The sequence below is a fragment of the Xenopus laevis genome, chromosome 8L, assembly GCF_017654675.1.
Source record: "Xenopus laevis strain J_2021 chromosome 8L, Xenopus_laevis_v10.1, whole genome shotgun sequence".
Classification (NCBI taxonomy): domain Eukaryota; kingdom Metazoa; phylum Chordata; class Amphibia; order Anura; family Pipidae; genus Xenopus; species Xenopus laevis.
Genome location: NC_054385.1, coordinates 45,588,164 through 45,603,483, shown reverse-complemented (window position 1 = coordinate 45,603,483; position 15,320 = coordinate 45,588,164). Strand labels below are relative to the sequence as shown.

Genomic DNA, 15,320 nt, shown 5'->3' with positions numbered 1-15,320 from the left:
ATACATATTCATTTTGCAATGGTAAATAACAAGTATAAAAAGCATTCCAAAAGATGTATGAATGCAGGGAGCTACTGAATATAAATATGAAGGTTTTCATGCATCCGAGTTGTGATATACATTATCTAGAAGTGGTAAGTAGTGTTTCCAAAACTGAAAAATACTGTAAAAAGGGGGAATTACTAAGCTCTGAAGTGTTCTAGATAAACATTACACTGCACTCTTTTCATGAATCGCTCAATTTTGTCGGGTTTTTGCCCAAAAAACCCTAATTTTCAGGCTAAACCCAGCACAAACCACGATAACTTTAAACTGCCACAAAAATTTGCTGTGGGAAAATTTACTGCGACAAAAAAAATTGTTGCTCGTCAAAGTTATTCGGACGGCCACTGATTTTAATGCATTTGGACGAAAGAGTCATATGTGTAAAAATTTTTGCCCACATAAAAATTCGTCAAAATTATTCGGACTTTAATGCATTTGGAAAAAAGAGTTGTGCATATAAAAATTGTCGCTCATGTCAAAATTGTAGCGCATCCAAATAATGTTGACGCCCTTTGACTTTTTCACCATTTTGGAATTTTTTTTGGAGTTTCGCAATTTTTCGGCGAAATGGGACAGATTCGCCCATCACTAGTCCTGAGGCTCCTCTGGTTGTTACTAACATTTCTTTCCATCTTTTCAAACCTCGGTGTCTCATGGGGGGGATACATTAAGCTGACTTGATATGACATTTTTGCCATTGAGCAAAATTGTGTGGACCACAGCAATTTTTGCCGTTGAAGGTAGCTTAGTTTTCAATACAACTATACCATTAATGATGATACATGGTAATGACTCATGAACTGTTTACTCTTACTTGAAAATAGTAGGCTTTTTGTTTTTGGTGGATTTTGGTGGATTAACAAGTAAATCAGCTCTTTGCCTGATTTTGGAAATGTTGCACCCGGGAACTTGAAAGTAAGACCTATGGTTTCTATACAATTAAGAACATAATTGAATGTCTCTTGCTATTAAACCAACAGATCAGAGATACCAAATCTTCCGACCAGAAAACCACCTTGCTGCATTTCTTGGCTGAACTTTGTGAGGAAAGGTTTAAGGAAATTTTGAAATTTCCTGATGAACTTGAACATGTGGAGAGTGCAAGCAAAGGTAAGAAATGACCCATTTGCTCTATGTTTATAATTGCAATGTGCCTATGACATGAATACAGTATATTTCAGCACTGTACAGTAAAGACCATCTTGTAGAAAGCAAATTCCATTGTTTGGTACAAGCTCATGTTATGAAACTCTAATACTGAAAATGTAAAGAATAATGTAATTATTATGGACAAGAGTCATTTTTGCTAGGCATGGATTTGCAGTGAAATTCAGAGTTTTACCATTTTTTTTGCAAAACATGGGATGAACATTTTTGCTGTCAAAAAACACAGTAGTATATTTGCTCATCGACTCTAATGCATTTATGGCGCAATAAAAAACACCCAGATTTACAAATCACTAGTATTATTTCATTTTTGTCCATTTCAGCTGCATGTATATAATATGTTTATTATATTATATTTATTATGCTATGATAATGAATAATGGTCAGCATGAAAATATGGAAATATGCATACATTTTATATTTAGTTCATAAATAGTGATGGGCAAATTTTTCCTGCTTCACAAATTTCCGGTAAAATTCGTGAAATGGGCTAAAAATTCTCTGAGACAATTCGCCGGCATCAAAATGGGTCGCCGGCATCAAAAAAAATGTTGACGCAGGCAAATTTTTGCTGGTGAATTTTTGCGAATTTCGAAATGCAGAGATTTGCTGAAAATTCACGCCTGGGGGATAAATTCGCCAATCACTATTCATAAATGTCAGTATTGATTGCAGGATCCTTTTCGCTAATGAAGTATGAATTCTACTGTAGTAAATTATTATATATGGACCAAACTTAAATGACATGAACAGTTTGCTTTTCATTTCAGTTGAAAAAAAAAAAAAGATTTGGTTCCTAAAGTGTCTCTCTCAACATATTGTTAAAGAATACATGTGCTATAGGAATGTTTAGGATGGAGGGGGGGGGGCATTTCAAATGACATCCACAAATGTACATGAACACACACACACTGAAATTGACCTATTGACACCAAGGGGCAGATTTATCAAGGGTTGAATTTCGAATTCATGGGAGTTATATAACTCCCATAAACTCCCATGAACTTCGACCAATAAATATTTATTAAAAAAAATAAAAATTTTCAAAGATGAGTGAATATGATCAATGCAAACTTGAATCGAATTTGAATTTTAAAAACTTGATTCGAGTTTTTTTCTCTGAAAAAAAAATTGAATGTCAGGAAGGCTGCAAACAACTCCAAATTGATCCCAGGACATCTTCCATAGGCTAAAACAGCAATTTGACATGTTTAAGTGTATGATAAATTTCAAATATTTTATTTGAATTTTTTTTTAAATAACTCAAATTAATTTTAATTATTCCCTAGTTGAAATGAACAGTTTTTGCCATAAATAAACTCAAAAATTTCAATTCAAAAATTTAAATTTTCACTTTGAACTTTGATAAATTTCCCCACAAGCTATTTCGTTTTTGGGAGTTATGGTCAGTGTAGTTCCATTTAACTGTTGATAGGAAGTAATAATTTGCATTGAATGGTAAGTAGGTTTTATGCTAATAAGGGTATTTAATGATTACCAGTATAATGCTTGGATAGTTTGTGCCTTTCTACAAGCCCCATTGATACCAAGGAACTACATTGTTGACTGATACTACTGTAGTTTTGAAAAGGCCTTTTCATTTAATCTTTTCAGGGAAATTCTAGGTAATAAATTGCTGAAAGTTAATAATAAACATTAATTGATGGAAATGTCAGCTGTGGACACCGTCACTGGATTGCAGACTGGAGCAGATTCAATCTAAATGCAGAGTTTTTTTGTGTGTTCGCTATAGGGAATAGCATTTGTAAAAAGAAAACCTCAAACCTGATTTATATGAGTGTGGTGAGTGTAGATGCTTACCTTCAAACCCATATCATATATTAAATATGTCAGATCCATTACCCTCCAGATAATAATTACCCGCATCTCCCACAAAGTACAATTAACTATTGCTTGCAGTGGGTGATGGTAGTTGTAGTTCAGTTCTAGCTGACGGACGTGGGAGTTGACATGACTGATAAAGATCTGGGTTTTCTTGCCTTTTGCCTATTCTTAGAATGTGCATGTACATCAGACAGCATAACCGCTAGGTATTTGTCATTAATGAGACGACCCAGGCAATCGTTCCGCAAATCAATAGTTGCCTGCGAATCGCTACTTTTACATTTTACTAAATGTCAGATACAGAGTGTCTCGCTTAATAAATATTCATTACTTTTTGAAATATGCTTTGCAAAAATCAAGATGCTATTTCAACAGAAATAGATTAAAACACAATGTGCCTTTTCTTATCATGTGTAAAAATAATGAAATCTAAAACGAAGACACCTCAGTAATGCATGTGCTTCAAGGTGTTCTTCCTACACCGAGCAAATACACAGGCTTCATGGTTTAGCTTATTATTGATGCTGCATTGACTCTGTGCTTAGGCAAAGACAAAGGAGCGAGAATTCGATGGAAAAGTTTTGTTGGCGAGGAAAAAGGAAGCTTGGTCTTTATTAGGTACAGAAATACTATTTCCCATTTCAATCATCAAGTCTCCATTCATAGTGTTACCCTGAGCAATTCAATGCGTCTAATTTGAACACAATGCAGATGATAAAATAATTGTATATGTATAACCCACTTTTATCATTATGGAAATCAATTGTTATCCAGAATGCTTGGGACTCTGTTTTTTTTCCGGATAAGGGATCTTTCCGTAACTTGTATCATAAGGGGGAAAAAAAATTTTATGGGTAAAAAAACTAAAATTTTTAGAGATTTATCGTACCCCAAAGCTGCTACAAATCTGAAAATATTCCATCTTAAACCTGTCAAGGTCATGTAGAAGTCAATGGCAGATATCCCTGAAGTTGATTCTTGACATTGTGATCTTCGCTGGATGAAAAAGTCTGGGTTTTCGTTAGGTAATCCGAAAAAGTCACGTTTTCACAGTGAAAATGAGGTAAAATCGCCTTTTGGAGCATAAGTCGTACGATCGAGTGTCGCTCGATTTTATAGGGACTAAATGAGTTAAATGGGTTAAAGGAGTTCATGGGAGAAACTCAGGCAGTAAGTGATGTCACACCAAGCTGATATGGCAGCTGATATCCTAAACAAACAGAGAGAGCTTCTAGAGCTGTTTAACTGGGTATGGTAAAGCATTCTGCAGAATAAATATAGTGTTATAGCTTGTACTATTGTACTAATTTATTGGCAGTAAACGGCCTCTGTAGCTTTCCTTCTTCTTTACACAGACCCAATTCAATTGATCTGCTGACAAAAAGGATTAAAGAGGTTATTCACCTTTCAGTAAACTTTTAGTATGACATAGAAAGTGATATTTTGAGACAATTTGCAATTTGTTTTTCATTTTTATTATGTGAGGTTTTTGAGCTATTTTGCTTTTTATTCAGCAACTCTCCAGTTTGCAGTTTAAGCAGTCTAGTTGCTAGAGGCCAAATTATCCCAGCAACCATTACAATAACTGTGATATGAATAGGAAAGGACCTGACAGTATCAATAACAATACATTTGTAGCTTTACAGAGCATATGTGTTTAGATGGGGTCAATGAACCCTTTGGAAACCTGAGACGCGCCAAAAAAAGTTGGACGTGCCGGAATTGTCAACACTATTCGGTCGCCCACTGACTTTAACGCTGGTGTCAAAATTGACACCATGGTATGTAGTGATACATACGTCTTTAGCTTACTGTACTGGCACGTCAGAAAGTCTATTGCACCTTCAGCCCTAAAGACGTATGTGAAGCAGCGTGTTGCTACGTGCCAGTATGTGTCTTTTGCTAACACCTTCAGCACACACGCAGCAGCAAGTGGCAGATCATTTCACTAATGTGCCCAAATATTGCTGCTACAGCTAGGAGATTCCTGATTGCACTGTGCTGGCATTATTATTAATTTCATGATGGAGGCTGAGGGCCGGTGTACATTTGAAAACGGGCCTGACTTTGGACATGCCTGGCCTACAGTATATAGATTCTACATTTACAAAGAAACATTAGGGTTTTCTATTTAAAAAAAATCCAAATATCAAATAAATTCTAGTTTCTGATATTTTTATAGTGCAACACAATTCCTTAATCCTTTACAGAGATTATAAATCATTCACATCAGTCCCTGCCCCGATAGAGCTTACATGGACCATATCACAGCGGTCAATCACATTATGGTCAATTTAATCAGGAGCCAATTAACCTGCATGTATATTTTTGGAGTGTGGGAGGAAACTGCAGTACTTAAACACAGGGAGAACATGCAGATAGTGCCCACACCACAAGGTTGACTCAGGACCCCAGTGCTATATGACAGAAATGCTATCCACTGGCTGTGAGGATGTTAACAAAATATGCCCTGTTAGTGAAGCATATGGACAGCTTAGAGACCTTAATATCAAGATTTAGCAAAATTCCACTTTTGAATCTTAGCTTACCATTAAGCTATTTGGGTCACTGCACTTTGGAACAATATCTGATTTATGTTTAGATGTTGCTTTACAAAATGTTGATTTTTGTTTGGTTTTGGATGTGCACTTCACGTTCTCAAATATTCAACAATTTTAATTCCACAAAAGCCATTGTATTGGTTTGATAATACTCAGTAATTTGTTTTCTTAGGATTAGTTGTAAAGTTGTTTCTTCTATTTCTATATTTGAATTCACTTTGCATAGGCTTATTGGTTCAGCAGGCATATTTGATAAATCCTTTATTGGCTTTCTCCTGTGGCTAACTCTTTACGCCTATGAGGGTTTTTAGAATTTGTTTTGGGAAAAAAAAAAAAGAACCTCCAGTGTTTTAGAGGTTGGCTCCAGGGATTAAACCAAGTGGGCAAGTGAAGTTTAATTAAACACCTTTGCGTCTGATGGAAAGAAAATCATATTAATATGAGCCTACTATAATTCCTAGGCTTTTGAATACTTCTTCCACTTAAGTTAAAAGTATTCTGTTTTGTGCGATAAAAGATGGGCTTTCTATCAATTTGCTGTCAATTTGCTGTTACTGCATACATTCATTAAAAGCACACAATTCATCAGTCATATTCAAAATTAACAAGTTTCTGCTTGGTTTACATAAATCATTTTTTTTTTTAAAGTTTATAACAAAAAGTTAGATCCTATATCATGATGTCTGACTTCTTATGCCTAAAGTATACATATGAGTTTCAGATCATCGCCAGAAAAGTAGAATTGAAGCTGTTTTCTATTGGCCAGGGATGTCAAGGGGTTTCCTAGTCCATTAAAGTGAATCCCAAGGTTTGGTTTCTGTGGACTTAACTTGCTGGAGAGGGTATCTGTGGGGCTGAAGTGGAAGGTTTGGTAAGAGAAGAAAACCTAAAACATAGGCGTAGTTAAGGTTAAGTCCTTTCTAAATCATGGATGCCCACTTCAACTGTCATAAGCATCAAGTATAGTTCTGCAAAAGCTTAAGGACATAGTCTGGAACCCGAAGTTATAAAAGAAAATGTATATCTGTGTATGTATTCATTCACTATGCTGAATCCATTTGGTAAAGTGTTATAATGATCATTTTAAATGCATTGAAGAGGTCAGGAACTGCTGCTGTCATGAGCTTTTTTCATTTACATTTGCTTGAGATCAATTTCCTGTATTAGTCACAGATAAGTAAAGTGAAGAAATGTGTTAAATATATGTGCGTGATTTATACTTATTTCCTTTAGCAGAGAGAAAACTTATCTCTGGTTCTGTCTACACTCCAAGGTCAGAAATGTCAATATGTCAGAATATGCTAGTGGCCAATAAAAGTTTTCATACCACCACTGTAAAGATCATAATGGTAATGTAAAATATGACATTTGATTAAGGCTGTCCCCCAAAGCCGGCCGCTCTGAGGAATCAGCTGTGATTCAGAGTTTTCTGTTCAAAATAAGATGCAGAGTCCAATACCCGAGGACTGTCTTTCATCTCTTCATCCAGACACTGCCCGGTGGGACTAGTTCTTCACTTAGATCTTCAGACCTTGAAGATATATTTCTTTTTTTCACCTGTGAACTGAATACAGCATATTGTTAATGAATATTACAGTGTCAAACTAATGTTTCCAAGGTTGATTTAGGTAAATATTCTGAGCTAAGGGGTTGCCTTTACCGGTGCTCATGGGCTCCCACAGATGAACCTGTTGATTCATAGCAAGATGGACTCCTAATGAGTAGTCTGTCTGTTATTTGCCTAAAAAAATATAGGGTTTGTGCCAGATATTTTTTTTTACCTTTTCCCTGTTGGGGAGTCAAATTTTTATTTCTAGTGATGGGCGAATAAATTTGCCAGACACAAATGTGCGGCAAATTTCCATGTGGAAAATTTGCCTCATCAAAATTATTCGGACGCCCATTGACTGTAATGCATTTGGACCAGTTAGTCGCCAATGTAAAAATTGTTGATTGCGTCAAAAATTAACGTGTGTCAAAATTATTTTGACGCCCTTTGACTTCAATGCGTTTCACCCATAACTATTTATTTATTTTTGCTGTAGATGCTACATGCTTCTGCACTAAAGCCTGCCTGCCACATCTATATTTCTCCAGCCTAGCCATACTCATCCTGATTCACCCTAACACTCCCAGCCAAATTGTCTTTTTTAAGTTTAGATTTTACTAAATTTACATAGATAGAGTTCACCATGGCAGAATAGTGTGGCATGTGCCTTAATACAAAGTGCATTACACTGGCTAGAGTCTGTTTCCAGTTCTCAGGATGTCACCTCTGCCTATCTCATGCTTCCCTAATGCACTTGGACTATGACATAGTTTGGCCCAATGGTGTGTGTGTGTGTGTGTGTGTGTGGCACTAGGCACATACCTCTTCTGTCTTCTTACCCCTAGTTCAGATCCTCAAATCCTGCATGATAGTGATGCCCCCCCCACAGCTTGATCTCAACTCCATTCATGTGTCCCAGGGTGGCTTGCATGGGACATCTGTCCAGTTTGGCCCAGCAATGATTGAACAAATACATTTAACACCATTAGTTTATAGTCCAGCCTAATACACAAAGCCAAACTGATGTCAGCAATCAATATCCTGAGGGCTTCATTGATTATTAAAACCTTGTCTACCCCATGGCTACCCAAACAGGACAGTACTGTAGCTCCTACATTATCCAACCCTGTAATTGTCCTAGCTCAACACATTTTCCCTGGTAACAGGATGATGGTCACTGTATGGTGCCAATAGTTAAACTTGACTGAGATGGCAGAGGTGTGTGTCGCAAGTGGACGCCACAAGGGCCATTCCACTCTTCTACATACAGTATAACATTTTACAAATAACTGTAGTATTAGGGAAACAGGTGAAAGATGATGAAGGAACTATTTGGTGTGGCTACTATTGCAAACATAGTTTTGAAATGTCTCCATTGTCAACTCAAGAAGCCTGTAAGGTTTCAATATAGCTCTATAATTACTCCAGCTATATTGAAACCTGAAACAGAAAATCTTATCTTGTGTCATTTTTAAATATGTCACTAAAATGTATCTTTCCAACAGCTGGATATCACTCAAAATATCATAATTACATGGCTTGTCTAAAGCAAATGTCACCCAGGAAGATTAGTTATTATTATATGTCGTAAAGTTGATTTCAAATCCTGGCAACCTTGCAGATGTTTTTTTCCAAAATGTTATGTATTTTTTTTAGATTTTCAGGTTTCTCAGCTTGTTCATGGTTATTGTGATTAAAACTATCCAGCTTGTTGGCCATCCTTTTCTTTTCCCTTTAACTTTTTCAAGTACAATTGGGATGTTTTGATTGAGTTATATAGTTAGGTTGGGTTGAAAAGTCCACCAAGTTCAACCCCTCCAAATGAACCCGAGTGCATCTATATACACACCCATACCAGCCCAAATTCACATAAACTATACCAATATCTCAACTAGTTGCAGATTATAGTATCACAATATCCTTTGATGTTATGCTTACTCTTCTTAAATAAGGCATTATTTTTGTTATGAGACCAGTGATTTATTATATTTCTTAACAAAAAAATATTAAAACCAGTTAGCACAAGGAGGATCTGTACTGTTTTCTATGTGACATACCATGGCAACCAGTATGTTCATTGTTTTTCTATTGTAACTGCTCTAGAAGTAAAAAAGGCTAATTGCTCATTGGTTACTTTAGGTTACTGTAGGTATAGGTGGTACAATCTAGCACCTTCTTCATGATTAGATTGTGAGTAGATTCTTAGGAATTGTCTCTCTAAGAAGATGTTGCCTTGCACAAAAAGTCAACTTTATAACATGACCATTAGTTCTTGTGTATGCTTTTACTACATGCTTTGCATTATTGGACTAGAGTGGATGTTAGTAACAAAGCTAAGACAGTATGGTCTACTCCATAACTTAGCTTACTAAATACTAAAATACTTTTACACCAAACATTATAGATGCAGAGTTTATTGTGTACAAAATAAGTCAAGCTCATGCAGACAAACAGAAGGTCAAAAGTAATTCCACTGTAAATGTTTCAAACTCATTGCATGTAAATTAATTATTTCCCCAATTATGCTATACAGAATTCTTAGATTGATCTCTGAGATACTTTGTTATTTTGCAGACCAAAGAGAGACTGTATGAGACAGACCTCAAACTGCAAGAAGGTTCTTGGCTGTAAAGCTTTGCTCTCAATAAAGAAACAGACATGTTTTGCATGTGTATAGTCTAGAATGTTGAAAGCTTTAAAGTAATAACATAGCAAGACAATGAAGAACTCACTTCTTTGACGGTTTCATTGTGCTGTTTTCAGTCTGCCTGAAGGGAACGTGAAGAGAATTTTACAGCTTATTTACATTTCTTTCCAGTGCTACAATTCCTATAGTCCTCAGCATTTTGATGCTGCACTGTTAATGGTTTCTTAAAGGCTGCTAAAAGCACTTATTAGGGCCACATCATGAAATATCATGTTGAGGTAGATTAGTCTGTAAAAATTTCCATACAAGGTCTGAAAAGTGTTCCCTAAGAAGGTCCTTAGAGGATTCCTTTAGCAATAGCCCAAATATTAGTCTCAGATAAGTCACAGTATTAAAAATAGATTATCAGCTCAAATTCAAAAACAGGTAAAACTTAAAATAACAATATATTCACTTATATAATAATAACAACACAGTTTTAGTGCACTGGCCCTTTAGAACACTGAAAATATTTACAGTGCATGTGCAGTTTTGCTTTAAGAAACAATTTCTATTGTTTAAGGGATACAGCTATGGGTTACAACAAAATAAGTTAAGCTATTTGAGACCATAGTGGCAGCAAAAAAAATACTGGACTAATTTAATTCTGCATATGCCTAAAATTACTATCATGCTCCTCCAAAATGCCATTAGCAAAATAGAAATTAGCCCTGGCCCTTGTTAACTGCAAGGAGGTCTGGCCCACAGGGTTTACTGTAGTCCCTAGCCCCTTTTGCAGCAGATGGCCAGGAGTGGGGGAAGTGGAAAGGGGACAGCAAGAAGGAACTGCACACACTGAAACCTCCTCAAAAATGTCTTATTTTGCAGGGGACACAGCCCTTCTTAGTTATACAATTCAAATGAAAATAAAGAAAATACAAACAGGGGCTCATTCCAATCCTTCTCTAACCTTGATATATGACATGGGGGGCAATCAGTAGTCCAAATCTACTCTAGTATCAATAGGGGGGTTGCGGTCTCACCTCTGGTATATATGTTTATAATTAGTTACACTTCTAACTTGTAGATAAACCTTTAAACATTAGCTCAATCAAGTTTAAAAACTCTGAAGAGAATTATCTGTTCTTGCCAAGCACTGGACAAATACTCTCAGACCCAAAAGTCAGAGAATTACTGTATAGTCTGGCTGGCAACTTCATTTGAAAGCTCTAATCGGCTCTTAAATCCAACTTTCCGAAATTCCTCCAACACAAACAATGTCAAGATATAGGAGTGAGATTGAAAGTGCTTCTCCGAGAAGAACATGCTGTACAGCCTTGTGAAGGATTCAATTGTTACCTGGCTGCTTAATTACTTTGGTTTCAACTGTTTTGTGTTTTTTTCCCCCTTCAAGTACCAGAATTACTGTACCTAAGCTTTTGAAATTAACAAAATGGGGGGGATCTTCAGCTACAACAATCATTCCATTTCTTAGTCAAGATTATGGGGCAAATTCACTAAGCACCGAAAAAACGATAGAGACACCTTCGACGCCCTTCGACAGGGCGCCGCTAATTCTCTAAAATCCGAATTTGCGCTAAGGGAGATGAAAGGTAGCGAAGTTTCGCTAGCGTTAATTTGTCACGCGAAGTTACGCTAGCGATGCCTAATTTGCATACGGCGCCAAGTTAAAGTACAACAGACGTATATGTAGCAGCAAATACTTTACTATACACAAAAGCTTCATAAAATAGAGTTGTTATTTTGCCCTATACATAAGCCCACTGTATAGTTTAGGTGCCATATGTTAGGAAATGTAGGGGGGAAGGAGGGTGCCCCCAAAAAAATGTACAATCTTTTTTCAGCCTATCACTCTTAAAAAAGTAAAAGACGCCAGCGTTTTTTGGGACTTAAAATTGAAACTTTTTTTGAAGCAAGCCCTATCTACTCTATTGCACTTAACCTGGTCTGAGGTGGCGAAGGCAAGTCTGGCACAAGAGGTAACGTAAGTAAAGTTAGTGAATTAGCGTAGTTATGACCCTTCGCCAGAGTGCAAGTTCACCTGGCATAAGGGAGCAAAGTAGCGCTATAGTAGGTCCACTTCGCTAGCGAATTTACGTCAGCACCCGTTAGTAAATCGTCAAAGTAACAAAATGATGTCACGCTGGTGAATTTGCGCTAGCGTTAGCCAATTCACGTTTTAGTGAATTTGCCCCATAGTGTGTAGTGATACCCTTGTTATTTGCATGAGAACAGTTGCAGTATGTTGGGCATCATAAATCCCTTTACTTTATGGCAGTGGCTGTTGCCATGTTTCAGGTCAATTCCCCCTTGGAGACCCAACCTTTGGACAGGGTTCCATTATCTTATAACAAGTTTCCATAGATAGGAAAACATTGGTGTATCAGCCATTCAAGCCATACAATATTTAGCACAACAAATATTTTTTTATGCCAATTCTTAATCTTACCCTTACTCTTAAGAGCATTCAGACAGCCTTTCCCTCGCTATTGTTCAAGGGGGAAAAGTATCTCCCTGCAGTCTGGGAGCACTGCTTTATGCCAAGGGTGCTGATGCCTGAAAATGAAATTCTTGGAGTAAAAAAAGGAAAAAAAAAACATGCTAATTAACTAATGTTGACTAATATCACCCTGTTAAGTTTTAACTTGACAATGTTGGAGCAGATGCACTTTCAGTAGATCCCTAAATAAACTTTATTATTGGCAGAGAAATGCAGATAGAAATATGCAAAACAATGCCCTACAAAAATAACATTTATTACATGAAAGTCTTATTGGCTTCTTCGCAAGAGCTGCTTTGCAAGGATTCACGTTGAGATATTAATGTGAACAGATTTCTCTTTTTTTGTCTTCCCTATAAAGCATAACATTTTAATAGTCTCTAGGTTATCTGTATGAAAGGCAGGATATTAGTGTGGATTCATCGGTTATAAAACAGCTTAAGCATACTGAGCTGTTCAAAGCCTGAGATTTCAGCTCCTTGTGATATATTCAGCTAGCCACCCAAACTTTCCTTTCTTTATTATGTTTAGCTTACAGAGTGAAAGAAGGTTGCGGGAGGTTTCCATTATGCAGCCCTAGATCTCCCTGCATTACCAAGTACATGGAAGATAACTCTGTTAGCGCTATTAGTGCATCGACTGTACCTGATTAATTCAATGCTTCACGTACTTGAACAGGATCCCGCTGATAACCTTTCTGATGCATTGCTGTTCCCAAGCTTTCTTATTTATTACCTTTTCTCTCTGATAGGATGTATGAATTACCTAACTGCTGCTGTAAACTGAGGTTTAAAAAGTTTTCTGGCATGTAAAGCGATGTTTAACTTACTAGTAATTGGGGGTAACTTAAAGCCATACTATTTTATTTTATTGTATCTGTTTAGTGGAAATAAAATGATGAGCAATGATTTTCCTATGAAATGGAGTTGACTCCCCTACAGGGTGGCAGGATTACACAAAGCAGCCTCACAGATTATCACACAGATCCATCACTAATATCACTAGACTGCAGCTCCCAGCATGCTCTAGCTAATGATAATGTGGTGGTAAGGTGACGCTATCAGGTAGATATGTGATGCTGCCTAATGACGTTATTGACTCTGGCCATTGACGTCAGGACCTGAGGCAGGATCAACTCAGGCAGGCAGTAGACATCAGGGAATTGCAGAACAGACATCAGCATTCCTGTATGGTAAGACATTTGAAATTTTGAACCTAATTGACACCAACAGATTTCACCAGTTTGTTGGGGCTACTTTCCTTCACCCCCACCTCTACTGGTGCTTGCCTTTCTATTTTGTGTTGCTGCAATGAAGTTTTTTTCTGCTTGCCAAACACCTGCTCAGCGCCAGATTTCCAAATGATGCACCCCTAGGCCGACTGCCTCCTGCACCCCTGGGTGTCTGTCAAAAGCAGTAGCAGGAAATACAAATGCAGATCGATGGCCATATAAACATGATGCCCTAGGCCCGGGCTTTTGTGGTCTGCCTGCAAATCTGGGCCTGCACCTGCATGCCTGTTTCTCAGCTAGTTCACCTTCTTGGTCTTACTCCAAATACTATGTAATACTACTAACAGTAGCCTCTGAGATTTCATTATGGCCCCAATGATCCTGACATGTGGGAGTGTAGTTTTGCTCCCTCTAGCTCTTAAATTAGATAATGCTAAAATGTTTTGGATTGCTGTCCAATTTCTGCTTGCCAATATTACATGATTTAGGATGTGGTATATGGGTATGGGATTTGTTATCCGGAAACAGGTTATCCAGAAAGCTCTGACTTACAGAAAGGCTGTCTCCCATAGACTCCATTTTATCCAAATAATTACAATTTTGAAAAAAAAAATTTCTCTGTAATAATAAAACAGTATCTTATTTAAACTAAGATATAGTTGATCCTTATTGGAAGCAGACTCAGCTTATTGGGTTTATTAAAGGTTTACAGGATTGTCTAGTAGACTTAAGATATGCAGATCCAAATTACAGAAAGATCTGTTATCCAGAAAAACCCTGAGCTTTCTGGATAACAGATCCCATACCTGCAGTACATGTTAGCAATATGAAACCAAGAAGTGTAAAGAACAAATAGAAGAAGGAGGATACTCATCTCCACTAAGCCACCAATAAGCCAGACAAAATAAGTTTTATTATGCAGTGCTGCTTTCTCTGCAGCCATGCTTGTCAGTACAGAGACACAAGGGAGAAGGTAGGAGCATTTTGGCATGTGGAGAGAATGCAGGTGGAGAGAAGCAGAGGTTGTGCCTCGTGTTCCATTAGCCTAACAGTTCATTTATATGGATGCTGCTGCACTACAAGTGTAACTGGTCAATATCACAGGCTTATTTTCTTTGAATTTTGAAGTGTAAGGTCCTGTAGCAGCCTTTATTTTTAACTAGGCACTATACAGGCTACACTACATTTTGACTTTGACACAGGTGAGATTAACTAAAAAGAGCATTTTAAGCTGTTGTCTATACCAGCATGTAAACTCTTGTTCTGCAAGGCATAATACATGCAATTATTCTTGGCTCTGGTGATAGAACTAGACAGAAGACTCCCACAGGAAGTGGATGGCTTTCTATGTACGCGGAGCACTCCCGGGGATAGTGTAATCAAACAGTTATTGCCACATTATTTGAGAACTAATAAATGTTGCCTGGTGTTTCCTGCTCTAGTGGAATAAAGTCAAACACATGGGGAATCAACTGCCAAGACACGTGGGCTCTGACACTGTGAGTGATGGTCTTTAATGGTTTAGCCACTGTATCATGGCGGCAGATAACGCTAATGTTCTGAATTGAGTTTTTGCATCAGTACAGAATATTTGATTGATATACTTTATTCCTTTTATAAATCTTGTCTTATAAACAATGTCACCTGCACAGAGTAGTTTTGCCTTATTCTGTGGATGCTGAAAATCTTCAAATACTAGGAAAATCAGGGAAGAGAAGAAACGGACAACTCTATGCGTGGTTTAGTAACAACCAGACAAAATAAACAATGGCTGC

General features: G+C 37.2%; 1 protein-coding gene across 3 annotated transcripts in view; it reads left to right on the top strand.

Annotated features, from left to right (window-relative positions):
- diaph2.L (diaphanous related formin 2 L homeolog) overlaps positions 1 to 15,320 on the top strand; it is a 774,648-nt gene that overhangs the window by 444,324 nt on the left and 315,004 nt on the right. For all 3 annotated transcript variants that reach the window (XM_041572752.1, XM_041572751.1, XM_018229885.2), the window contains one exon: positions 1,026 to 1,155. In XM_041572752.1, coding sequence (XP_041428686.1) covers positions 1,026 to 1,155 — 130 coding nt within the window. The remainder of the gene's footprint in view (positions 1 to 1,025; positions 1,156 to 15,320) is intronic.